At 44.9% G+C, this 26,296-nt stretch overlaps 1 protein-coding gene across 1 annotated transcript in view; it reads right to left on the minus strand.

Moving 5' to 3' along the window:
* Positions 1–26,296, minus strand: part of MGLL (monoglyceride lipase) — a gene marked incomplete at its 3' end in the record, with an annotated part of 53,864 nt that overhangs the window by 12,388 nt on the left and 15,180 nt on the right. The window contains exon 3 of the mRNA XM_080350189.1: positions 22,589–22,695. Coding sequence (XP_080206315.1) covers positions 22,589–22,695 — 107 coding nt within the window. The remainder of the gene's footprint in view (positions 1–22,588; positions 22,696–26,296) is intronic.

Here is a 26,296-nt window from a genome sequence, read left to right on the forward strand (position 1 = left end):
ATACTCTCTTGTGTTTCTACCCGCTCTACAAAACTGAGAGTACTGATGTAATCTCTTGCAGCCTTCACCATCAGGGTAAGGAGGGCAGAAGGGCTGTCTTGCCTTGCTGTAGGGATGGCAGGTCACTTCATCCCTGGAAATCAGTTTTTCCCCAGGGATCATAGCTGCTGTACTGAGCTAACTGCTGCATAGTCTTGGCAAGAAACAAACATTCTGAAGACTAGATACGGTCACTATAAACCTAATGAGCCATGGACTCAGCCTTTTCCAGTGCCTGGGTGTGCATGGGCTTTGCAGAGTGCTGCCTTTTCTCACACTACCCTGGAGTACTGGGTGGGCTGAAAACCTCCCCGGTCACGATGTGAAGCACTCTCAGCAGAGGACACCAAGTGATGGTGGTTGCACCAGCCTGGGGTGGGAAATGATCAAGTGGAACAGCCCTCCTGAACAAGCATTAATGCAAACTGTACTGCACCTGGCCGCTGTTAGCTCCTTCTGTATCTGGGAATTATCTTGTCTGCTCAAAGAGAAGAGAAAGACTAAAGCGGGAGATGATGAGTTGCTATGGGAACAGCGGCATCCCTGGCAGAAGTGGAGCCGGCATCGCCACAAACACAGACACAGGCAATTCTGAGCTTGCAAAGGCTTGAAATCGATACTACCTTGGGAAAGAAGTTTACATGTTTACTGGACCACACATACATGCTGTTATATACCACAAATAGGAGTCTTCCTTAAAAACAGTCTCCTTGCTTGCTTCTGTTCCATGTAGGTTGTTAAGGAAAACTGTGAAGTGGAAAACACGTCCCATCCATATGGGATCCATATAGGGAGTCTCAAATAGCACCTCCCTCCTCCTGTGTGCCTCCCTAGGCCTTCTCCAGTGGGCACTTAGGCACACTTAAAGGCACAAAGGGACTTGTCAAAGGATGTGAAGTGCCTGATAATTGTTTTCAAGCTGGATGGTACCCCCTCTAGTGATCAGCAAAGCACAGCATTGCCTACCCAGCCTGAAAGGTAAAAGCTTTTCAATTAGATCTGCTGGCAATAGTCATACCAGAAGAAATCAGTATGTCTAAACTTAATTTTCTTGCAAGCCATCCAAAAAATCACCCTCCAAATTAGGCAGAACTTCTAATAGAAAGCTGGACTAAATACACTCCATCTAAGAACAACTGAACCCCAAACTTGCTTTTCTTCTGTCCTGCCAGGTGCCCTCTGGAGCTGGGCCTCTTGGCAATGAACCCTGTGATCAGCCCTGTCTGCCAGATAAACCCGTATGTGTCATGCTGGTCAGTTATAAATAACACATTACCGGCTCTGCTTTCCATGCACACACTCAAATTTCTGCCAAAATATGATACAGCAAAGCATCCTCCATGGATCAGCGACCAGAAACAAATAGGAGAGCCAATTAAAATACAATTTGCAATAATGTACGGAGGTGAAGCCATGTGTGTAGCTAGTGGATCTATTAACTTTAAACTGATTTTTACTACAGATGGAAAGCGAGATTTTCCCAACTTTTATACAGGTCCAGTCCGCTCTTTTTGTGGACCTCATATGCATTACCTGCCTCTTCTTTAAACTTCTAATTTAGCAAGTTAATATGAGTTGAATAGTCCAGAGAGAGCAACATTTTCTCTTAGCAGAGCCCTGCATTCCAACATATTTTTTTCTCTTTTCAGATGAGACAGAGGCAAGTCTGGAAAACCTCCTTGGTCCCCAGTGTGGGGATAATCCTACCATGTAACAATGATACTGCTCATAACAGAGTTATGACTGTGGCAGCCAAGTGATACCTGTTTAATAGTAATAGCTGTGACAAGCATCTTGTTGGATTTCTGCAGTGTTTGGGGCTTTTTATTCATCACTTAACCCACCTTTTGACCCTGCTTTTAACTACCAAACTACTGTTCCTCGCTCAGACGGCAGAGACATTGCCTCACATGCCTCAAAAAAGTTCCATCCTGGCCAGATTGGAGATATGCTGAGAAAAAATGTAAATAAGAAGCACAGTGTGAGTCGACACTCCCTTCCTTCCAGTAAAGGCCAAATGGGAGCTGCCTGAAGAAACACCAACTTTTATATAAGCCACACACTATACTTATTTCCTTATCTTTTCCAGTGCCAAACCCTCCTGGCCAAGCACAGCCCGACCCTGCACGCTCAGGTGTGGGCTGAGTCGCTCCTTAGAGCTTCTGCAGGAACGTTTTGCTACGGAAGATGGGGCGATGGGGAAAATGCAGAGTCAGATGCTGACTTCAGCTATGCTGCTGTAAATTCACCAATTTCAGTGGTGCTCCTTCAAGCCTACAGTCATGGGAGAGCACAAATTATGGGCTATGTTGTTTTTTCAGCCTTTGCTCCCTATTTATTATGGAAAAGCCATAAAACAGAGAGAAAAGACATGAGAAATCTGCCTGGGGAGCAGTAACTCTCCAGGCAGAATCTGGAGCTTGACTTTTCACATAGTTTGAGGTTTCCAACTCTGGGGCAAAGGGGATGGTTTGGATCCATTTTTATTGCAATGAGGACACCATCACAGGCATCTGTGGGGTGAAATGCTCTCCCTAACCAACCGATGGTAGAAACAATCAGGAGGAATGCAGGGCTTGACTCCTGCCTTGGGATCCATCACACTGTGTGTTTGTTTTCCTCGCTAGATACGTAACTCCGAGTTTTTTGAAGTGGGACAGCCAAGAACAGGGAGGATTTTTGCCCTCATCCCCCAGCAGGAGATACTGCTGGAGAGAGACACGCAAATAGTATAATAAGTCCTCCCTGCTGCTAAACTGTCTGGATTAGGGAAATTTAAAAAAGGATAATTAAAAGATCTCACAGATGCTTTTGCTCTGCAGGTGGCCCATGCGGAGGAGCAATGCTGGGTCTCCAGCCCGCAGGAGGGAGATGCCGGTGACAGAAATTCAGATGGATCTTCTAGCGCACAAGGTGCAAACGTGCCAACCTGATTGCTCTCCCGCAATGTTCCTGAGCTCACGGCAGCTTGCTCAGGTGGGGACCTCGCTGCGGTGGCCCCCAACCCGCCCTGCAACCCCACTGCTACAGGAAGGGACCGCTTCAGTGGTTTATTTTAATATCCAACCCCCGTAGACTGGGACACAGCGACCCTTGTCCCCCTCCGCCTTCCTCTCTGCCCCATATGACACGCATTGGGATTGAAAGTAAAACGTAAAGCATAAATGAAGCAGATACAGTTTTCAGGAGTGTTTTAGTTCTGGTGCAGCAGTTAATTATGTCATATGGCATTACAGCAGATGCCTGTATTTATGAGATCTATTGAAGCCCATCTGAGCGAGAACTGTTTTGGCTTTTCTTTTCTGCACTTGTACAGCACTGCAGGGCATCACCAGAGACCTTGGTCCAAGGTACTGCGAGATATAAGAGTAATAATTAACTCTAATCCCAGGCTGTACGGCAGCACAGTTTTGCAGAGGAGGAGATGGGAGAAAGCACATAGATGGAGAATGTGGGTGAGACAATACACAAGACGACACTAATAATGGGTTTACATAGCAAATGTTGTGTGAAGCCTTGATTTTCTGCCTGGGTGTTTTTTTTAACGTTTAATGAAAAAAAAGTAATGAACTAGTAAACACTTCAAATTGTCATAACAGTTCACTATTGGAAAAAAATATACTTGTTTTGTAATGAATCAAGTCCACATCCTTTTCACCAAGTGAGCAAAGCTCATTAATTAAACATACTGGATTTCAAAGCTCCCGATGTTTAATTATTTGTTTAACAAGCAGTACATCTACTCCACCATTCAGACACACAAACAACTCAAACAACAGGAAGAAGCTTCAAAGCAGGACAATCAACATCTGGAAAAGTCAACAGGCTGTGCCTGTGTTGTCAGTAACACGTAAAGCAAATGTTCCAGTCGCAAATGCCCAGAGGAAGCACCTCCGAGCGCATCCTGCAGATTCCTCCTCAACAAAGACGCTTCCTTGCCCTGAGAATGTGCTCAACACAGCAAGTGAGCCTGCTCAGTTGTTTTCTTCCCCTATCTTTTTCCATTCTCCAACCAAGTGGAGGGCATTTGCTAACGCACGTACTCATCGCTTTGCATGCAGATGGAGAGCAAAGGCAGGACAGACACCTGAGCTACCTGAGAAGCAGGGTGAGCTCTCCTAGGATCTGCCACGCTACCTTGACTCCAATTGAGTTGCCACGTCTCTCAGCTGCTGTGCTGCAGTGTATTTTGTAGCTCAGCCTCAGAGGTAGAGCTTTCCAGTGTCCTTCTGGCCCATCCTTAGCTGGGCACCATCCTATCCCCCTGCTCTGGTCTTCACCAAAGAAAAGGCAGCGCTTAGGCGGGAAGGGAGCTGTGGGATGCTCCAGCTGAGCCTGGGATCTGGACCACCAGCAGACAGGACTACGGGGCAAAGCGCAGAGTAAACCTGCTCTGCAGTATTGGCAAGCTTGACACCGTCCATTTTTGAGAGGAGCCTAAGGTGTAAGGCTTTTCCAGGAAGATTACTTCTGCGTCAGATGGGAAGCAAGAAGAACTGAAAGGAGAGAGTTCACCCTCACCACTGGTTCCATCTTGATGTTCTTCAAGGATCTGCAATATAGCTCAACAAATGCTTATCCTTATCAACTTTTGTCCTTCATTCTCCATCTGGATAGTCCTCAGCATCCCTTCTTTCACACCATTGGTATGGATACAGTGAGTACACTGGGTGTTCCTTCACATTATAAAACCATTAGATACAGTACCCAAGAGAAGAATCTCTCCATCCTTGGTGTTTTATGTATGGAGCAAGTACCTAAGAATTACAGGTGGATTCTCCTACCACAAGGGAGTTTTGTCCTGAGCACACTAATCCATCAGCTTCCCTATTCCTTCTCTGGGTTAGGAAATCCATTTTCCTTTCAGCATCTGCTGGATAGTTTTTATTCACTTGCCTCACACAAAGAGTGCAGCAAACTGAAAGCCTTCCCCTCCTACATCAGAGACACATTTGCAAAGCTGAGGTATTTTTAGAACAGAGCACACACAGAGTTATATTGTTTGTTGTCTTGGTTAGGGAGAAAGAAAAAATAAAAAAGAAACAGGCAATTTTCTATACTAAAATTATTTGTGCCTTATTGCTGGGGAGCAGAGAACCAGTCATCTTGCTGAAGCCGCTTAAAATCTTTTCTGTGCTCCAGAGATGACAAACAAAATGACCTGGTACATATCAGAGCAGCCGTTAATTCTGTCCGACAAGGCAAACTGTTTCTGTCAATGTTAAGAGCCAATTCATCTCTAATGGATACAAACACGGTTCTTTTGGCTTTGGAAGACTTGCCCGTTTCTTATGCTGTGGCTGAATTTGGCTCTGAATTACAGTTCCTTAGAAGTCTTCCTGGAACACCATGCTGCTTTTGAAAACATGCTGAAAAAACCCATCTGAGTGTTTGTGTTGCAAAATAATGAGCTCTTCATAGGCTGCATTTACAAACAGCAGTCACCGTGGCCAGACTAGAAACACAAGTGTTGCCTGGGACATCATATAGTGATGGGACAGGGGAGCATTGTTGTTCTATCACGAAATCGGGATGCTGCTGCAGCATGGCTGGTGGATGCGAAGGCCCATGAAAGAGGAATATGGAGCCCAGTTCCTTCTCCACAAATCTCATACACAACAATATCCCACTTTTCTCCTCAGCCCCTTCTGCAACGCCACCTCCCAAGCCAGCCCTCAAGAACATTAAAGCAAACATATAGCTGAAGGGAATGCCCTTCTCCGCCAGGCTGCTGAGATCAATGGTTTGTAAATGCTGCACAAAGCTGGCGTTGATGGTTGAGCAGCTGTTGAGTTCCTCTCCAAAAGTTTCTTTTGGTGATGGGGGAAATGCTTCCCGTCCAATCTTTCTTCCCATGGGATGAGAATCACAACATAAATGTAAGACATACAATCAGTGAGGCACGACTTATGGTGCCTCTAAGGAGTCTTATAACCTGGCACTAAGTGATCTTATTTAAGGTCCTACAATAAATTTTAACTGTTATTCTTGCAGTGTTCCACTGAGATTTTGCCCTTTCAGGAGGAGCAGATAATTTCCTGACGTTTAGTTGGGGTGACTTTATTTAACATCAGAGCTGGGCTTCAAAGACTTATTGTGTCATGACACAGAACCAGTATCAGCGCTCAGATATCGCAGAAAACAACGCATGGGCATTGCTGGAGTTAATCCAGGGTCTCACCAGTTCGCTTGACCTATATGTAGCTGATTTTAAAGAAAGAGAAGGGCCTCCTTTCTGTTCTCCATGTATAACTTAAGATATAACTAATGGTAGCTAAAGTTTCACACTGGAAGAGGAAAGCAGCCAAGGACAATCTCCCTATAATTTTCTCATCTTGTTTTAGTACAATAGATTTTTAAAAAGGGTAGAAACTTCATTTTTTCCCAGATGAAAACATGGATGGAAGTCCACTTGCATTAACTTTCCAATCCAAGTTCCAGCTTTAAAACAGCTGGGGTACCAATTCAAAACGTCAGGGTTTTGAGTGGAAAAGCCAGCACTGGAGTGGAACTGCACACTCCCCTTCCCTGCCCATTTATTCCAAAGCACGGCTGGCATGTGAGTTGGCTCCCCAACACGCACACGCGATTAAGTCCTAAATGACAGCTTGTTTAACTAGAAAACATGTCCATTTTTTTTTCCCCTTAACAAAGGCCATTCATTTCTCACTCTTCTATTTGCTTAAAGATGGTTTCACTTGCCCTGCCAGAGAGTTTGCACAACCCTCCTGATTGTTCCTCCCCAAAGAGCGCTGCAAGTTAATGACCCACCTCTTGATCTCCGAGCACGGAGCCTTGCCCAGCACATCCCAGCATCACCAAGCCAGCACTGCAAAATCCGCATGTGTGCCTTGAATATTTTGATCCTTGAGAAAACAATTGAATCGATTCATCTCGGGAAAGACAGTCCTAATTCTTCCCTGCTAACAGTGGATTAGGCAGCAAGAAGGAATGAAGATGAAAGCTGGATCATGTAGTAAGTCCCTCCATGCTGGTGACTAATGTCTTGAGGGACAGGCACAACCTCCTTTCAAGCTGTCTTCAAAAGCTTCCCCTCCATACAGACCACCCATTGGGAAACCACATCAATACCAAAAAGAAAAGAAGAGCTATTTTTCACCCAATTTATTTACATGTTAAAATAAACACAAGTTCCCATATAGAGTGAGGGCCCCTGGTGGGTTCTGTTTAGTCTGTGAGATTCTTGGCGGCAAAGTACAGCATTCCCCTATTCCAAAGCAATCTTGGCACAGATTTTCTGGTTACATAATTTTTTCAGCAATTGAATAATAATAATGCTGCGGAAAAGTGGGAATCATCTTCTAAGGCATTGGCAAGGTGTTGTACCAACTAGGGTCATCTGCAACCCAGAGCTCCCAAACTCCTGTGTTGAGGGTCAGCTCTCCCCATGGGCTGCACTTGCAGTTCTCAGTCAACCTGTCCGAAAGGAGCTTTCCCACAGACTTCAACAGAGTTTCTCTTTTTCCTTTGCTCCTTCCCATTGCCACATGGCAGTGCTACCTTCATTAGTCTGGATTTGTCCCCGTTTCTGACAAGGCATGAAGGAAATAGCACTCTTAGCGAGCCGACAGCTTTTTATACTCACTTTGCACAAACTCAATGGCGATCAGCAGGTGGATTATTTGAAATAAGGGTAGGCTTCCTGGTGGGGTTTTTTTGTTTGTTTTTTAACAGGGTACATTCCCATAGAGATATAGCTCACTCAAGCCCTACCAGACCTTACCAGGAACAACATAATTAAGATAAAACCCCTTCTGATGAAGCAATCCTGCCCAGGGTGCCAGAGCAGAGTCCCAGGGCGGCCAGTTGGCTCCTGGCTGGGTGGTATTTAGATGGTGCACGGGGAAAGTCACGGGGAAAGCAGCACAGCAGAAAATAGCTCTGCTAAATTCATCTTGCAGCAAAAGCTGCTGTCCTTTCTTGGTAGAGATTGATTTCAGTGTTATTGTTCCAGCTGCTTTTCAGCGCTTGATACCCTTTTCTCCGCAACTCTTCTCCCTGCAATTCTGCAGTCCTCGCTATGGATATATTTACCAAACAAGTCAGGATCAAACAGGCAGGTTATTGCCTTCTGTGCGCAATTACTCATTTCAAACCGTGGCTGATTGACAGTAGACAATGAATTCTAGCTGGCAGCTCTGCCCTTCGGTAAACAGCGCGCAGGTCCAAGCGCCGAGCTGAAGGTTACAGACCTGTGTTTGCTTTTGGGCTGCAAAAGCCACTTTGCAATCAGTCAGCGAGGGTGTACTCGCAGCTCTCTTCAAAATGTGGGCAGGGTAGGTGCGAGGTTCATGAAGAGGCATGGGGGTGTAATAAAAATGACAGGTTGTATCAGGCAGTGCAGGTTCAGAAGAGCCTCCTGGTTTCTGTCCCTTCCCCCAGCCTGAGCATGAACTTGGCATCACTACAGGTCAGGCTGGCTCCTCCTTAGCAAACAACCTGCCAGGCTCCCCCTGCACGCTTTGTCTTCCCTAAATTCAGAACCAGAAAATAAATGCAGTGTGGAGAATGTCAATTTTAAGGGACGATGCTGAGAGCATTAATCTTTGTACAATCTACAATTCAGCACTTTTATTTTAAAATTCAGATTTATTTTTGAAGCTAAACAAGGATTCTCAAATTGGAGAGTATTGCCAAGCCCTGAATAAATCCCAGCATTAGAGATGCTGTGGGTATAACAGCTTTCCCCAGGAACTGAATCTGCAGAGAAATTAACCCCGGAGTGCCATAGGACAGCGGTTTTAACACCCCAGGAAATCCCACGATGTGGTTAAAACAGGTTATTCACACTCATGGGGCAATACTGATGCAGGGTGGAGAAAAGCACAGGCTTAGCTGGTACAGAGTAAATTCTGTGCATTGTTTGTGAAGCGGGCACGTTTCCAGGTGCATTCCTGGTTACAAATTCAGTTAAAGGACATGTATCTACCAAACAAGTCAACCTGCATGTAATTATCTGACATATGATTGTTCTGCATCCACAACCTCATCCTTTAGCAGTTTCAAAAGCAAACACTTCACATTTGGACATAAGAAAATGCTATACAGTTGCAATTAAATATTTCATATTTTTCTGCCTCATCCCTTTAAATACTTGTGACAGATTTTATTCTAAACCGCTCTCTCTGCTGCCTAAATCTTCCTCTTGGCCTGTGAAGAGCCATTCACAGCAATAGCTTTGCACTCTTTGAGCTCAGGGCTTTTTGTCTGCAAGCTCTCTGCAAGTGGGTTGGTATCACATTTGGGTTTTGCCACGAGTAACCTGAGATGTAGTAAGGTGTTCTTCCTGAGATCCACAACAAACCTGTGGCAGAGCCACGTGTGGGTTTCCAAACACCTTCTTGTATAGTCTCGTACTGTGATGCATAATGAGCCCCATCCTGACCTGAATTATACAGGATCGATGAAACGGTTAATGGGAAGGACTACCTGCAAAAGATAATCCATGGCTACTAAAACTGCTGCCCTATTGAAACATCACAGACCAGGAAAGTCTTCAGAATACCAAGCCAAAAAAGCTTTCCTACTTCAGTTCACTAAAATTTGGCCACAGCTGGCACAAGCCAAGCGAACACCATCATCTGAGGACTGGCTGCCGCTTACAGAAATGGGTCAGTGAGTTGTCATTCGATGCCTTAGAGCATCACAAAAGCGAAACACCTCCACTGCGAGTGGCTCCCTGACCGTCAGACTGCACAGAAGGCTGCACGCACCCTCCGATGAGACTCCTTCCAGACCGCCAGAGGTTGGGTCAGATCTTTCGCAACCCTCGTTTTCTTTTTATAAGTAAGGAAGATGCTCAAGGAATGTTATGGCGACGCTAGAAAATCTCATCTGGGTTGGAGAGTGAACCAGAGGCTAAGCAGGTGTTCTGCTTTACTTTGCTAAGGGGCTCAGAAACCAAGAGGCTCACGCTGCCAGAGGCTTTCAATGATGGAGATTAATTTTTAAAAATTCTGAAATCATTTTCCCAAATCACCAGCCATGAATTTCATAGTTCCCTGTACACCTCTTTCTCAGCTAAAATGATTTTTTCTTCTCTAAAATAATAGTCCAAGACATGTTAGCTTCTTACAAAAGCAGGAAAAACAGCCCTAAAAGCCCTGAGTCAAATCCCAGCCCCACTGACATTCAGCTACTGCATTCAGAGGGTGCAACCACGTATTCTGTGTGTAGAGACACAGAGCTCTAGCAATTAAGAAATAAACCCCCAAACCACGTATGAAACACATTATAAATGTGGTTTTAAATGTGGTTTTACAGAAGTGAGAGACATCAATGAGTGTTAACGCTCTGCCAGGACCCGCAGACAACGTGCCGCACCAAAAGCGAAACGCTCTTCACTAAGACGTTGTGGGTAACTAGTGGATGGAGAACAGAAAGATATTGGCAGTGGAATATATAGCCCTAAAGCGGGCAGAAATACGCTGGGATAAAATGTGAGAAGCTTCTCAGAGGAGCACCAGCCTGGAACAGACTGCTCGGCTGGAACCGCATTTGCCAGCAACTAAACTCGGTTTAAAACCGAGCTTTGACCGTTTGTGAAAGAGACTCAGGGATGCTATTTGCAGGAACAAAGGATGAGATAACCCAGGGAGTGTCTTCCTGTCTGTGCGCCTAATAAGAATATGTTTTAATAAACACAGAAATGTCCCGTTTCACATTCAAAATGAATGTACACTAGGAGGAACATGACTAACTTAAAACGCCAGACACTGTAACAAAATATGTTTCTCTGCAACACTCAGACTAATTAAAAACGGAAGGATTTGAATATATGAATCAAAAAAGGATGAGTTTTCCCCTTCATTCGTTATCTATTTTGCTTCTGAGATTTGTTGCTGCAATATTCAATGTCGTGTTTGCAGTTACTGCTAGAGAACAGTTTGTTTTTTAAAAAAGTCTCTGCGTCGTTTTTTAATAAGAAAAGATGTCCCTTAGTTGCCCCTTTAATGAGATGTCCCTTAGTTGCAGGACTTGTGAGACAGCCCCTTAAAAGGACTCGTGGTCTGTAACAAACAGAGCTGCTCCCAGGAAAATCAACACGGACGCTTATTTATGGAGCAAATGCTCCATAATGCTTTGAAATGGGCATCCGGGCTCTATAGCAACACGCCACACTGTATGAACGAGCAAATAAACAATCAAACGCTCAACATTAGAAGTCCAAAGTATAAAAAGCAGTATATGGGCTGCTTCTGCATCATTATTCTGGCAAGTCTAACTCCAGCTGCTTGAAGAGCCTGGGCCATGGAGGGACATCCACTGACTCCTCACTTGTGAGGGCCCCGTTGTTGGCTTCGACCCCTTATCGGTTCATTTACACCGTGCTAACAAACACCGTGCAGTGGGTTCGCCTGGGACAGGCCCAAGGAATCTGTTAATAGCAACTTCTGGCACAAACCATAATGAGACTGCCAGAGTTTTGATCAAAACACACACATGCGTGCAGCTTAACTGACCCTTTCTGTGACTTCAGATCACTACATATAAGGAAAACAAATTACTCGAAGTTTTGAAAAGTTTTGCTTGCTTTAGTGAATAATTCCCCCTGATACTGTAGCTGTTCGGTTCAGCAAGAGCAATTTTATTCAATAGTTTCCAACACAGGTAGGGCACAAACTGCATTAAAAAATAAAGATAGAATGGTGGTTTTAGGCCATTTATGGACTGGTTATACATTTTACTTCTCTTGGTAAAGCTGCTTGTGCTTTGCTTGGTGCAAATCAGAGCTCTCTTTGAATACCACACTCCTTAATAAGGCTGTTCCTCCAGGTTAGTGCTGATCTAGGCACCAACCTGAGATGAACTGTGCTCCTTTGACTCCTGTTGTCTATCTAAACATGGACTGAAGGAAACCAGACTACGTCTTAATCCAATAGGAGTCAGTTATACACACAAAAGAGATTTTCTTCTGTACTTTACAAACGACATTGGAACAGTCATTTGTAACTCAACAGGATGACAAACTCCACATCTGTGTGCAGATTCATTTATAGGTGAGGAATCATCAGTAATTAGCTTCTGAAACAACCTCCTCCAAATTAGAGACATCTGACAAATAAACAATAGGAAAGCTAGTCACATTAATGAAATGCTGTTGCTATGGAAAAATTGTCCCTGTAAAGGTGAAAATAAACACGCTTCCTTATTCTTATTGTGCAAAGACATCAAAAAGCATCTCCCTGAAGATGAAGCTGTTCCTACTTGTAGATACCATTAAAAGCTGCTTTTACGGGGGTCATTCCTTCGCCCATTGCAAAACCTTCTGTGCTTTAATTTTGGAAGCAACATCCCAAATGCGAGCTGCTAGGATGCCCATTAATTCAAAAAGGATGATTGAAGGGACATATGGAGATTATCTATCTCAAACCCCTACTCAAAGTGTTTCCCATTCAATCAGGTTGTTCGGGGCCTTGTTGAGTTGAGTTTTAAATGACTCCAAGGCTAGAGATTTCCCCACCTCTCTGGGTCTTGCTCCAGAATTTGACTGTCTTCATGGTGAAAGCATTTTTCCTTGTACCTAATTGGTATTTCTTATGCTGTGACTTGTGTCAGTTCCCTCTCACCCCATCACCATCCACCTCCAAGAAGAGCCTGGTTCTGCTGTCTCCAAACCCTCCAACTAAGGACTTGTAGACTGCAATAAGATCCCCTCTTAACCTCCTCTGCCAGGGCTAAATAAACCCAGTTTTATCAGCCTCTCCTTGTACATCTCATTCTCTAGTACCAATTGTTTTGACAGCCCTCGTCTGGCCTTGCTCCAGTACGTCAATGTTTTCCTTTTACTGGGGAGCAAATTGGAGCCGGTGCTTCAGACGCGGTCTCACAAATGCTGAATGGAAGAGAATAATCACTACTCTTGAGTCGCTGGCTATAATCTTTCCAATACAGCTCCCTATGTGGTGGCCTCCTTCACCACAAGGTCACACTGTTGACCAATGTTCCACTTGTCTGCAAGGATCCCCAGGTCCTTCTCTGCAAAGCTGCTTTCTGTTCATTCAGTGCCTGCCCTTTTACGCTGAATGGGGTCACTGCACCCCAGATGCAGAACTTCACAAGCGCCTTTGTAAAAATGTCCTGAAGTCCCTGCCAGTCTGTTCTTCTGCCTGTCAGGGTCCCTGTGAATAGCGGCATACCAGCATATGCTCACTTTCCACTACTTGGCACCTCTGTAAACTTGCTGAAAACACTCTCCATCCCACCATCCACACCATTAATGATAAAAGGTTCACTGATAGTAAACGCAACGTCTATTCCTTACTTTTTCCCTTGAAGAATAGAGATTCCTCTGACACTTCTTGAGGCCAAAGTCCTTGCTGATATGAACTAATGTTCTGCTATGGATGTTAGTAAAGGAAACGACCCCTGGAACAAAGTTCGAAGCAAGTTTGATGTCTGTCCAGTAGCCCCAGATAATGGACGTAACTATCAACATGAAATGATCTGTTCTCTCAGCCTTAGTTCTTTAATAACCATCTGGTCCTTGTCCTTCCACTCCCAACCATCTTGCACGCAGACGGACTCCTACAGCAAGCAAAGCTGGTTACAGGAGAGCAAGTAAGCTGTTGAAAACATTACATGAGGTTGCCAATTATCTTCCACTAATAGGAAATAGCAGTTAAAAGTTACAAGCCTGAACCTGCTTTCTCACATGGTGACAGACTTGTCCTGGATTCCTCTCGGCAGCTCTGCATTCAGAACTTGACCCTTGACGTGGGGATTGATTTATATGTGTAAAGACTGAGTACACAGGACAATTGCACAGATCTTTGAGACAATAAAACAACAGGTTGTAAAACAAAATGAGCTCAGTTCAGTCAAGGCTGTTTCCTCTTTAGTTTCCTTTAGTCACCAAAGTGTTCAGATAAAGGATGTTTTATTCCTGATTATCAGGACCACTTGTACAAAATTTCCGTCACTTAGTCCCAACGTTCTCGGCACCCCACACAAATTTAGTGGCCCGCTCCTCTTCATGATGAAGGGCATCTCTCATTTGAGAGGCAGAATCATGGAAGGGAAGCCAGAAAGACCCAACCTTCATGGAAAGAAGGAAGCCCTTTAACTTTCCCAAACGAATGCCACGTCTCTCCTCTGTCCTGCTGTCTGTTAACAGTTAACAGTGACAGGTTGAGGAGCACGGTCTGGAAGGTGGCCAGTGCCAACAGCTCCATGCCCAAAGTCATTGTGCTCACAAGAGAGCACTCTGTTCCCTCTGCCGCTGCGTCCCCTCTCACTGGGGCCCGTTGTTACAGCCTCACGCCTCCTTGTGTGAAGGCCAACAGCAAAGCTTTGTTCAAGAAGCAGCTGCCGAGGAGATGTACTATCTCATGGAATGACCCACTGACATTTCTCCCTCTGCTCATTAGTACGTAGGGAATAATTAGGAGAACTAGGGCAGATTGCACAGCCCACTTCTTTTCAGAGGAAAAAGGCAGCTCCTGAGACCCTGGCGTGCCCCAAAAGGGATTCCCCCACTAAGTGGGCTTGCAGCAAAGCTGCAGGAACTGGCTCCGTAGGACCTTCTTCTCATCACCTGCTGGAGTAAGGGAAGAGGATGGCTCGTGCCAGAAGGTGGATGGGGCAAGGCTGGAGATCAGGGTGTCCCAGCTCCGCATCGCTGGAGCTCAGCTCTCCACCTTTGCTGCATCAGGAGCAAGCTCAGCTGAGCCAGGACCTGAACCAAAGATCCTGTTCAACTGGATGGCATACTGTTGTTTATCCAATGATCTGTTGTCATAGGGTGGATCTAAAGCAGTGGGGAAATGGCTGAGCAGGTGGAGGGAGCAGAGCAATTGGGGGAACTGAGGAACTAACCATACTTTTGCAATCTTTACTGCAGATCAACACGGTCATGTAGTGATATCCACAGACAGAGCAGTGATGAAGGCGCATCTGTGCTGCCTCCCTCCCCCAGCCAAACAATGCCTGCATCCAGCTCTGGGTTACAGCACAGCACTTACCTGCCTGTTTTATATCACTGATCATACCACAATTAAATCTGACTACAAAAAAAAACCCCACAAACTGTTAGATAAACTAATAGATTGCTACAATCAGCCCAGGTTTGGTTTGTCATGTTTTCACAGCTCACATTAGATGAAACTACGTCTTATTTCAGATGCTCTTGCTTCTATGTGTCTGTGCTAAAGGTGTATCCAGTCCCCACAAGTTCCGACCCCTCTTTGCCTAAAAGAGAGGTGCAGGACTATGGTTTTGCCACTTTTATAGTAGCATTGCTCCATTATCATCCTTGGGAAGTCAATGAAACAAAGAAAGTCTCATCCTCTGAGTGGGGAGGAGAGAAAACACCTCTGAGTATCCCCTGGCCCTTTCCTAACCCAAACATTTTAAGCAAACCCCTCCACTGCAGCTCCTGTGTGCTCTGTCAGATACATCAGCCACGGGCAGCCTTACTGTCTCTTTATTTTTAGTTTGCTGTGGTCTAGCTGCTTCCTGGCTCAACAGCGTTGTTTCATCTGACAACAAAATAAAAGCCGCACTTGCATTGCCAAGTCCCAGCTTGTGGCTTCCTCTAGAGCATGAGACACTGTAGGTTATTTGCTTTCGTGATTCACCCAGTGATTTCTTGCTGTTGTGTAGCTGCTCTCCTCAAACAGAAACACAGCTTACTACCCTGGAAGCCGCCATGTGGTGCAGGCAGAGCTCCGGGACTGTGTGATCCCAGTGTGAGGGAAGGGTGAGCGCTAAAGTGACAGAATCTCTGCTGAGGTGACTTCCCCAGAGCAAGACTGGGCTGCAGAAGCCTGTAATGAGCTTCTCAAAAATGACAACAACAGCGCGCACGCCTGCGTTTAATAAAACCCATCTCGAAGTACTTACAATTGCCTGTTGTGCCACAGGATACTCCCTTTGGGCTACACTGTATTCTGATATAGTTATAGGCACATTTAAGCATCATTGTGTTGTAGGAGGTGTATCCAGACCACGTTTTCCTACGCGAGCTGTGGCCCCTCTGGGAGATGCTATCTCGAGACCAGCAACAGAGTCCAACTCCATGCAGCAATCCGGGAGAAAGCAAGAGAAAATAACACTGCCCGGTTGAAAGGGTGTGCTCAAGGGCTTGTCCAATGCATGGGGAAATTTGCAGTTTAGCTGTATGAATCATTTGGCCTATAATTTCAAATAGGTTCAAACTAAATGACTTGTTTTCCTCAGCAAGTGCTGCAAGACCAGTCATCACCCCAGAAGAGCTGGAGGTGAGAAGAAGCAACTGGTGTCACTTTGGCTGGAGCTCGTCAGTGGTGGGCAGGCTCATCTCAGCTTAATCTTGCTTTTTGGTCTTCAAGCTCAGAATTCACGTCTGTGTTGGGAGAAGCCGTAGCCACACTTTACCTGAGAATCCCCAGAACCGAAACAAGAGTTAGAAAAGGGTGGCAGAAGTAAGTTTACTCAGTAACTATTTGTTTTATAGGACGACTTTGCTCCAGGTTTCCAGAGTTTTCTCACTGCCTAAGGAATTCCGTGGTGTACTGCAGTATCTGAACTCTCACCCGGTAATTACGCGCTGTGGTTTCACCTCCTGCGTGCCCCACGCATGCTGAGCATTCCTCACCACTGCCCTGGAAGGCAGATAAGCCTAACTGCTGCCGTCATTCAACATCTGGAGAAGGGAAGGCTAGGATGAGCTAGGCTGGCTTGGGACTGTGCTGAATACAGAGTCAAAACAGGACTAAAACGGCAGCGGCAGTGCTCTGGTAACCAGGTCAAAGAGCCATCTCTTCTGGGATCCCCTTGCTAAGAGGAACCTATGGAGGATGCTCAAAAGAGAGAGTGTGAGCGTTGGGGCAGGTGAGGATGACTGGTCTCTGGTGTATCCCCTCAGGTTCCATCTCTGCCCACACACCACACAGGACACATTGCTGCCTGCCTTTGATGTTGCAACCGTGTTTACGACTCAATTTTCCCCTGGGTTAAAAGGGGAGAATGGATGAATTCCAGATAGAGCTCTCAGGTGCACAGGACACTTAACATGGAGCAAGGGTCAAAGAATCATTTAAGTGTCCCCTTACATTCCCATTGTTTTTGCTTTGTCATGAGCCTTCAATCTAGTGTTTTTCAGAGGTACATGCACAAAGATTTATGTCCAAACACATGTATCATGGTGGGACAGATTAATCACCCCTTCACAGCTTTCTCTCCACTCTAAATGAATCATCATAAAAGACTGAAAGACAAGTTGAGATATTCTGAAGAACAAAAGGGCTAATTTTCCCATATGGAATGTACTTGCAAAGTTTAATCTGAAGCTCTGAAGAATTCCCTTCTTCTTTGCTTGACAATCCTAATGAACTATCAGTGGCAAATGCCCCCGCAGCAGTCCTGATCTGACAAAAACGAATGGGCTCAGAGTCTTCAGATTGGAATGGTTAGTAAAAATGTTAAAAGAAAGCATTCTTCTGACTGTTGAAGAGTGGGGTTTTACTCAGGGGAAACACATACAGAGAGAGGGGAACTCAACCTGACAGCCGGGTGCAGACTGTCCTCCTGCCCTCGCAGTCACCACCCCAGTCTGTGAACTGTCACAGCACTTTCCACCTCCCAATGACACTTGTGTGTGGGAAACACTCCTAGGAGAACAACTTTCATCACTTTAGAAAAAGCCTAGAAGAGGATGCACTAACACAGGTACCCAGTTAGCACTATGTTTTCTTTTCTAGCCAAGAAGAGCATCTAAGGATGAGCACATTGGGAGCAGCCCAGCTGCTCAGAGCATGGCTGCTGGGGTGGTTCAGGTAGGGCAACGTCGTGGGCAAGCAAATCCCAGTTCTGTGTGAGGTTCCTCCTGCAGTGGGGGCATTAATCATAGAATCAGAGAATCATTTTGGTTGGAAGAGAACCCCAGGATCATCAAATCCAATTATTACCCCACCCCTGGCACTAACCCACGTCCCTGAGAACCTCATCTCCAGGTCTGTTCAACCCTCCAGGGATGGTGACTCCACCACTGCAGCCTGTTCCAGTGCCCGACAGCCCTTCCTGGGAAGAAATGTTTCCTAATTTCCAGTCTGAACCTTCCCTAGTGCAATTTGAGGCCGTTTCCTCTCACCCTACCATGTGTTACTTGGGAGAAGAGATCAACCCCCTCCATGCTACAACCTCCTTCAGGTAGTGTAGAGACCAATAAGATCTCCCCTCAGTCTCCTGTTCTCCAGGCTAAACAGCACAGAGACACTTGCACACATGAAAATGCTAATCTGTCCATACCTGCAATTATTTCCAGTAGTGCCTGTGGAAGATTTTATTTCCCAGCAATATTCACTTATCCTGAAGACCAGGAGCCCTTATTTGGAAAAAGAAATAAGTAAAAATGCCCACAGCCCATTGTAAGCCTCCGGTCAAAGGCAATGCAAGCAACGAGCATCATTCTTTCCCATGTCTCTGCAGAAGAGCAGTTTAACTTCTGCTCTAGTGTGGTGGGCTCCATCGGAGGAAGCAGAAAGAGCACAATTTGGGTAAGCACACCCGCCCACTTCGGTGACGGTCACCGAGGAACAGTTGTGCTGTTCTGTGAGCAAACCAGCTCCGAATCAGGCTTGCCGAGGCTTTCCTGACCCCATCCCTAAGGTGGCCCTGATGTCCATGGGATCACATCATGCGGGAGCGCTGCTGCAGGAACGTCCCTCACACTGCTGTTACCTCTCACTCGCAGCGCTATCCCAATTCTTGCTCTTATTAATGCTGACAACCTTCTTAGTCATTCCCCACCCTACCAGTTTGACCATGTTTAGTCCTTTTTAACCTCCCTGTGTAGATCAAGCCTTCTCAGTGCTATGAATAAATAAAAGCCTTCTGTTCTCATCAACAGAATGGTCTTTTAACAGTTGCAAGAACAACACAGCAATCACTTGGCGGGGGGTGGGGAAGAAAAAACAAACCGGCTAATATTTGATGCATTTAAAAATCTTTGCTTCAGCTATTTTCTGCTTTTTAGAAATAGGTGCTTTGTCAAATAGATAAAACAGCGAGAAAATTAATGGGGTGCACAAGCAGCAGTACGTGTCTGAGAGGGACCTGCTAAGCCATCAGAAATGCTCACCACACACCAAGTAGCAGCAGGGGTGAAAAAAGCAAGCTGAACTTCGGTTAGAGACATCTAAGGAATACGAATAAGGTGTTAGAGCTGCAGCCTTTCCCTCTGCTTTGATCTGGCGTGACACGTAACTGAAGAGTGGGAAATTCAACAGCTTCAAAGAGGGTCGAAGAGCTGGAGGTCTCCACATTCCAGGACAGGGTTTTATTCCCTCTGGAGAGCGAAGGATGTTGAAAGGGCTTGTCCTCCAGCAAATGTAAAGGCTGGGAACTGCTGCTACGTTAGAGTGAAGTATTTCACCTTCCTCATCTTCACCTAAGATGGTCACATCACCCATAAGAAGCACCAGCAAGCCCAAGTGAAAAAGGGGTCGGTGCCCCCGCTGTTAAAAAGTCTAAGAGAGAAGTAAATAACACTTTTCTGGTTCTCACATCTTGGAAATGCTTTCATAACTGCTATTAGTTGACATGAACTCTTGAAGGTGAAATTGCGGTTGTTCTGGGCTCTGGCCATGTAGTGCAACCATAGAGAATAAGATCTCGGCAAATGAGATGTTATAGGAAGAGAAATGAGGATAGCTGGAACATCATGTGCTATACCAACTGAAAATGCTTGGTATGAGAAAACAAAGCCACATTCTCTATCCTTTATTCTCATTTTCCTTGGCTCTCAGCTTTACTGGTGCCTAAAAATACTGCATTATAACTAAAGGAGCTGCAATCTGCCCGTGACTGACTGAAGAAGTAGAATATCACTGCAGTTTGATGAAACTCCCATGGGTATTCCTCCTAGAAGGGCTTTCCTAAATTGATTGCCAATAACCAAATATGTTTGTCTGTCTCTTTTCTTCTATCATCAGAATGCTGCCGTAATAAAATACCAGTAATAGAGAAAGGAAATTGAAAGTGTGAGATGTCATTTCAAAACACCTGAAGCTTGCAGAAATGTATAGCAAGGTTGTCCCAGTGGCCTTAACTCTGATTTCACGAAGCTGCAGGCCAAGTAAACCCAGAAATCATAGGAAACTGTTACCTGCCTATTGAAAACACCATGTGAGAGTCCACAGAAAAAAATGGTGTATTACAAAATATACCTCTTCCATGGGATTGATATAAAACAAAGCAATTCAACAATATTAGATGTAAGGTAAGGTTAAGAGGTCTCCTGGAATTAAATTTTCACCACCATCGTGGGCAATTTCTAATACATATCTATGAGATCCAGTGGTCTTGGGATTACTATGAAATACCCCAGTGAGTAAATGCATGAATCCTGATGTACTAAGTGAACTTAAGCCAGTGATGCCTTATACAGGGCAATACCAAGACACAAATTTGGGCAAATACTGTTACTCTGTGAAGTGCCAGCCTTTTTGCTGAAGCCTCGTGTAACAGGGAACGGTGGAGCAGAGCAGCTTTTGGCAAGATTTAGAGCCAGTGAATAAGCTCCTACAGCCTCAGCAATATAAATGGAAATGATTTTTCCTTCTTTTGACTGAAGGATAACACAATTATACATCAGTCAGGTCACGCATACTACAGCCCTAGTAACTTCCCAGCTCATTTGGGAAATCATGCCAGCCAGGCTGCGAAACTGCATTAATAATCTCATGGATAATGCACCTATATTGGGAATTTTAGCCATGATAATACCAGAATCAGAATAAATGGCCAGGCTGGGAAAACTACGTCAAGCTCATAAGACTAAGAGCCACTCTAAGAGATGGGGAATAGAAAGCAATTATTTTGCTAACACAATTGAATAATTAATATGACCCGAAGACATCCAAAGGGTGGGATGCAAAGGGGGAATACACTGGTGAAGTGATTTGGAAGGGACAAAATGGCGGAGGAAAGCTAGAAAATTTCCAGTGTGATCTGAGCAAATTTGGCAACCAACGTGTTTGTGTCCATCAGCTCTCGCTGCCATCCAGCTCGGGCTGTAACCCGTGTTCCATATAACACATGTGGATTCTCTCTCTGACTTACGGTGAATCTGGGCTCAGTTAAATTAGCTCTTTGTGTAACACAACCGTGTTTCCATTGTTCTGCTTTCAGGTTCCTCTTTAGCATCTCCCCACGGCTGATGATGAAAACCAAACCGAATTTGCAAAGAAAACTGTAGGTTTGACAGGGAGAAGGGAATTGGTAACTGGCCTGAGCAACCACATTTGTATTAACTGAACTAATTTATGCAGCAACATTAGTCTATTAAAAACAACAACAAACAAACAAAAAACACTAAAAAATATTTATGCTTCTCTAGTCAAAAAGATATTCAAGGAAAAAGAGAGCAAATAACTATCTTATTATACAACACAAAACACGCCTGACAGGAACCTTCACCCCAAAGGCTGCTCTCTATCAACAGAAGAGGCATTCCCCATATCAAATCCATGTGATAAATACAATGTTTTATCATTTCTTTGGGGCTTGTTACTTCAAATATTGTTATTTTAACTCCTACTTCTTCAAATCTTCATCAAGTTTTAAGGGAATGAGGAACTAAGGCATAACGATAAGTACGCACAGCGAGCAAGCACCATCTCTCATAGGCCACGGTGGCTCTGAACAAACTGCTTGTGTGTCCCAGAGTTCAGTAACTTCTGTTATATATTAATATTGTCTGTAATCTATGAACAGCAGCTGCAGAGTGGACAGCATGTGGTCCGTTCCATCACCTTTCTCATGAACTTTATGCCATACAGATAAACAAAAAGGAACAAAGACACTTTCTACTGGGGTTACTGCAGATTCCTGCTAGCCTGCGTCCAACTTAGAGGGAATATATCGAAATGAATGAATCGACACTTAGAAATATTGTGAAATATAAAGGGAGAAAGAGACTCATGTGGTCAGCAATGATAATTCCGCACAGGTCAACCATCTTTGTAAAGCCACCCCTGAATATGGCATTTGATCAGTTGATCAGAAAAATCACAAGGGTTTTATTTACCTTCCTTGCAAGCTGTCCAGAGGACTAGGTATTCTCTTTTTTCAGGGAAAATAGAGGGTTAATTTTTGCATGGGAGCAAATGCGAGGGGAAGGCTTGGTCAGCACGATTCAGTCAGGTTTTGCCTTTCCTCCCTCAGACTAAATGGTGCAATGCCTCACATGCTCTAATTTCTGCTGCATTTGGGATCTTCAAGCTCAAATTAAACAGTCCTGGTTTAGAGGAGATCTGGGGGCAGGTTTGAGTCTCGGCTTCAGCCAAGAGACAGGCAAAAGAGATATAATCCCTTAGACAGAGGTCTAAACAGCGCCAGCAGTAAGATCAGTGACAACGCTGAGGAAATCTTGAGGAGCAGGGATAGCTTTTTACAGATCCAATAAGCACCATTTCATCTCTTTCTCATTTATGCCGAGGTGTAAATATTTTATTGACTGTTCTCTCACCGCTGAGCAGCTTTAATGGCATTTGCTTCAGTAAAGTCCTGAGCTGCTGTAAATCAAGCACTGTTTTAGACTACTCACCATGGTCATGGGCAAAGACAAACAAGTTAAGTCCTGTGAGCCTCTGGGCCAAGTCATCGTAGCGGCCGCAGTGTTCCCCAGCGCCATGAGCGATAAACACCAGGGCCCTAAATGGAGCATTAAGGTATAAATCATTAACTTGCTAATCAACCCACAAAGGCTTCAGAGCTGCAAGTGAAAAACAGCATATTCAATTTAGCATCAGCATTTCAGACATTAGCAAACACAAGGCAAGTATCTAATGAGGTGGGTTTTGACTGAGGTGGGTTTTGACAGAGGAGAACCAATGGCCATCTTGACCTACCATCAACCTGGTCTTCACTAGGTGGTAGTAGGACAGACCAGACGGAATCCAGCTGCCCATGAGACAGTCACTGCAGATGGGCATCAGCATCAATCCCCGGGCTGGAGAACTCTGTCCTGCACTTGAGGCATCTGCACTGCTCCTACTATGGAAGTGTTGCCGTTGATTTCATTTGGGACTGGTATTTCTCCAAATATTGTCCTTAACTTTATACCCTGCAACATTGTCTGACACTACAGACCAGTCCGAGATGAAACTTGAGCTAAAGGATGGGTCTTCAAGCAAAGTCCTGAATGGTTGGAGTTTGGAATTTTATCTTTTCTTCTCAATGCTGGCCATTTTATCATTCCAGTTTCTGCTCCAAAATAGTTGCTTCACATTGGTGATCAAGGTGACTCTGACATAGCGACCGTACGACTACAGGCAGGGATCATAAACCCATCAGTCTAATAGTCACTTATTTTTGAAAGACATGCAATTATTTATCTTCAAAGATTCCAGTTTTAGCAGTGACGTTTTACTTTTACTGGAATGGCAACACATGAGAGTGGCTCAAGTTGAATGAACCTTCCCAGTGTTCTTCCTGTAGAACTATATCAGAAGTAGCAATGAAATTACAGATTTTGTGCTAAAGTTGACAGGTGACTACTTAAAATCCAGCTTTAGCAACATAAACATAACTTGTTCGTTTAAAAGTACCGTCTGTCATTGCAACATCAGCAACCACAAAACAGTTTGAAGGCTACAAGTTAGACATTTTCAGTACATTAAGTGAAATATTAAATGAACTGACAACATAAAGTAATTACAGCAGTTTACAGCTAGTGAATTCCTCAACTTTATTTTGATGGAGGTTTTGAATACATTTTTAGAAAATGTATTCACCACAATAAATGGTTTTGATCTTAATATATTTAAACTTAAAAAAGACGTTGGATGCTGTAGAAACTCCTGCTCTAGCTCGTTGATTAGCACCTGCTTCAAAGGATTTGCTCATGCTGGACAACTTGAAAGAGCATCCATCAAAACCAGAAGGATTTTATAGAGCATGCAGCAAGCACAGCAGCAGCAGCAATGCAAAGATGCTCTGGTAACTAATACTAATTAGCAAGGCTGAGGTTAGATCATGTAGCATATTGAACTTGCTGAGCTCTACAAATGTTCTTTAGTATCACTGGTTCAAAACTATGTGTGTGGGGCAGTCAGTTCTTCCTTTGTCATCTCTCCCTGTCGATAGATTTGTCAAGTTATCAATGCATTGCCTGATTTTCAGAGTGCAGGGTCTATTATAGCTCCAAATACTGAAGAAAGGGAGAGGCTGCTCATTCCACGGGGGAGAACGTCGACTGTCCGTAGCAGAGGCATCACGGCTTTACATGTCCCACCTCTCCCAGAGACAGGCAGCCCAGCAGAGACACTGCGGCCAGTGCTGGAATAGCCAGACATTGCTCGGTACATTGCCCTGAAAACTTGAGGCACCATCCAAGTGCTTCTGCCTCTACCTACATGTAATGGTCTGGTACCTCAGCCCTGGTCATAGAATCACAGAATCGTGGAATAGTTTGGGTTGAAGGGACCTTCCCAGCTCCCCAGTGCCCCCCCTGCCATGAGCAGGGACATCTTCACCAGCTCAGGGTGCTCAGAGCCCCGTCCAGCCTGGCCTGGGATGTCTCCAGGGATGGTTCAGCCACCACCTCTCTCGCCAACCTGGGCCAGGCTCTCAGCACCCTCATGCCTGGCCTGAATCTCCCCTCCATTTGCTTCTCAGAGAAATATTTGAAGATATGTACTGAAATGCATCAAGTGAATGAAACCTAATAGGAAGCTGGCAAAGAGATCTCTGCCAGGAAATTCTTGCTGTTATTTCATCCTCCCTGACAGCAAAGCCCTAATTTTGCTTTCATTCACACTGATACGGCACCACGACTTTGCCTGACAGCATCCTGCTGCACGCTCAGCCCCCTCATCTGCTGTAGAATCAGTGAGAAAAGAAAAACCCCCCATCCTTCAGAGAGGCAAAGTGTTCTGCAACCTCGCCGCTCATCTCGCACAACGGAGCCTTTGGACACCACGGCGAAGAGACCTGGGTTGTTATTTGTCTGCAAAATACTGAATAAAACGCCTGAGACTGTTTGTGCCTTAAGAGCCATAATGGCAGTAGCTGTCGAGAAGACTTAGATGCTTTTGAAAGTTTTGTCATATTGATGGTCATAAACAAGGAGTAAAATTCCCTAACTGTTATGTCGAAACAGAAGTAGCTCATTTTGTTGTCGAATAAAAAGTGAGAGTGGCTTTACTGACTGAAAACTAGGTCAGGTCTACACAGCTCTTTAGCTCCAGCTTTCAGGTCTAAGCACAGGGGCCATACATTAAACACAACCACCTGTAATATTAAAACAAGTAGGAATATCATCTGAGCAAGGACTGGAAGACGTGTCTCTTTCACCTAATCTCCCATTTTCCATTGAAAAACAAGTTTAGATTTGGCAAATAATACCTGAAGGCTGTATAACAAATATGCGGTTCAACATATTTTCGCTAGCGAGCTGGCATGAAAATATGAGTGATTAGATTGACTGACAGCAGTTCTGTACTGTATGTAAACATTTTTGCAGACACCCCTGCTCCCAGATCGCAGCCGGCTCTTTCCTACCACAACGGCTGGAATAACAGAATATCACAGACTGCTTTCAATGGAGTCATTTAACATTAACACAGAAACCCTTCCGGCTTTAAGATTTTGCAGGACTGCGGTGCCTTGGTGCACCACCTCAACGTCAACTATGTCTAAACAAGGTTCCACGTATCATATTCATCCTGGGGAGAAATTTCTTCACCTCCAGCTCTTGCGGTTGACATCCTTTGGAACTGGTACATGTCAGGTAGAAAACACTTTGCACAACCTGCAAAGCTGATGGGGACTGACCTGTGTCTGAACCCACGCGAGCTCCTGTCTCTCTAACCGCCGGCAAGGAAACCTGATGGATCTTTAGAGGCTTTGGCTGGTGGAACTGTAATTACTGAACATCTAGAAACAGCGTTGCTTGGGCATCTGCTCAAGCAAGCACCTAATCACACAACAGCACCGTTTCCCCACGCTCGTGGGTGCGTCTGCACACAAAGCCAAGGTGGGAGCTGCAGCAGGAGTTAAGCACCCACATGCTTGCTCTGACCTAACTAGTGCAACAATAATTAGGGCTATTAAAGCTTATTGACCACTGTTTGCAGAGCAGCAGCCAGTTTGCACAGATCCCTGCCCTTCCCATAGCTTTCCCCACCAACTCCTGCCTCCCCACAGCAGGTTTCTGCCTCCTGGAACTGCACAGCTTGGCAATCAGAAGCAATCACTTACTAAAACAAGAGGGCAGGATGGTATTTACCTTTACTGCTCAAATGAACTACCA

The sequence above is a fragment of the Nesoenas mayeri genome, assembly GCF_963082525.1.
Source record: "Nesoenas mayeri genome assembly, chromosome: 10".
Lineage (NCBI taxonomy): Eukaryota > Metazoa > Chordata > Aves > Columbiformes > Columbidae > Nesoenas > Nesoenas mayeri.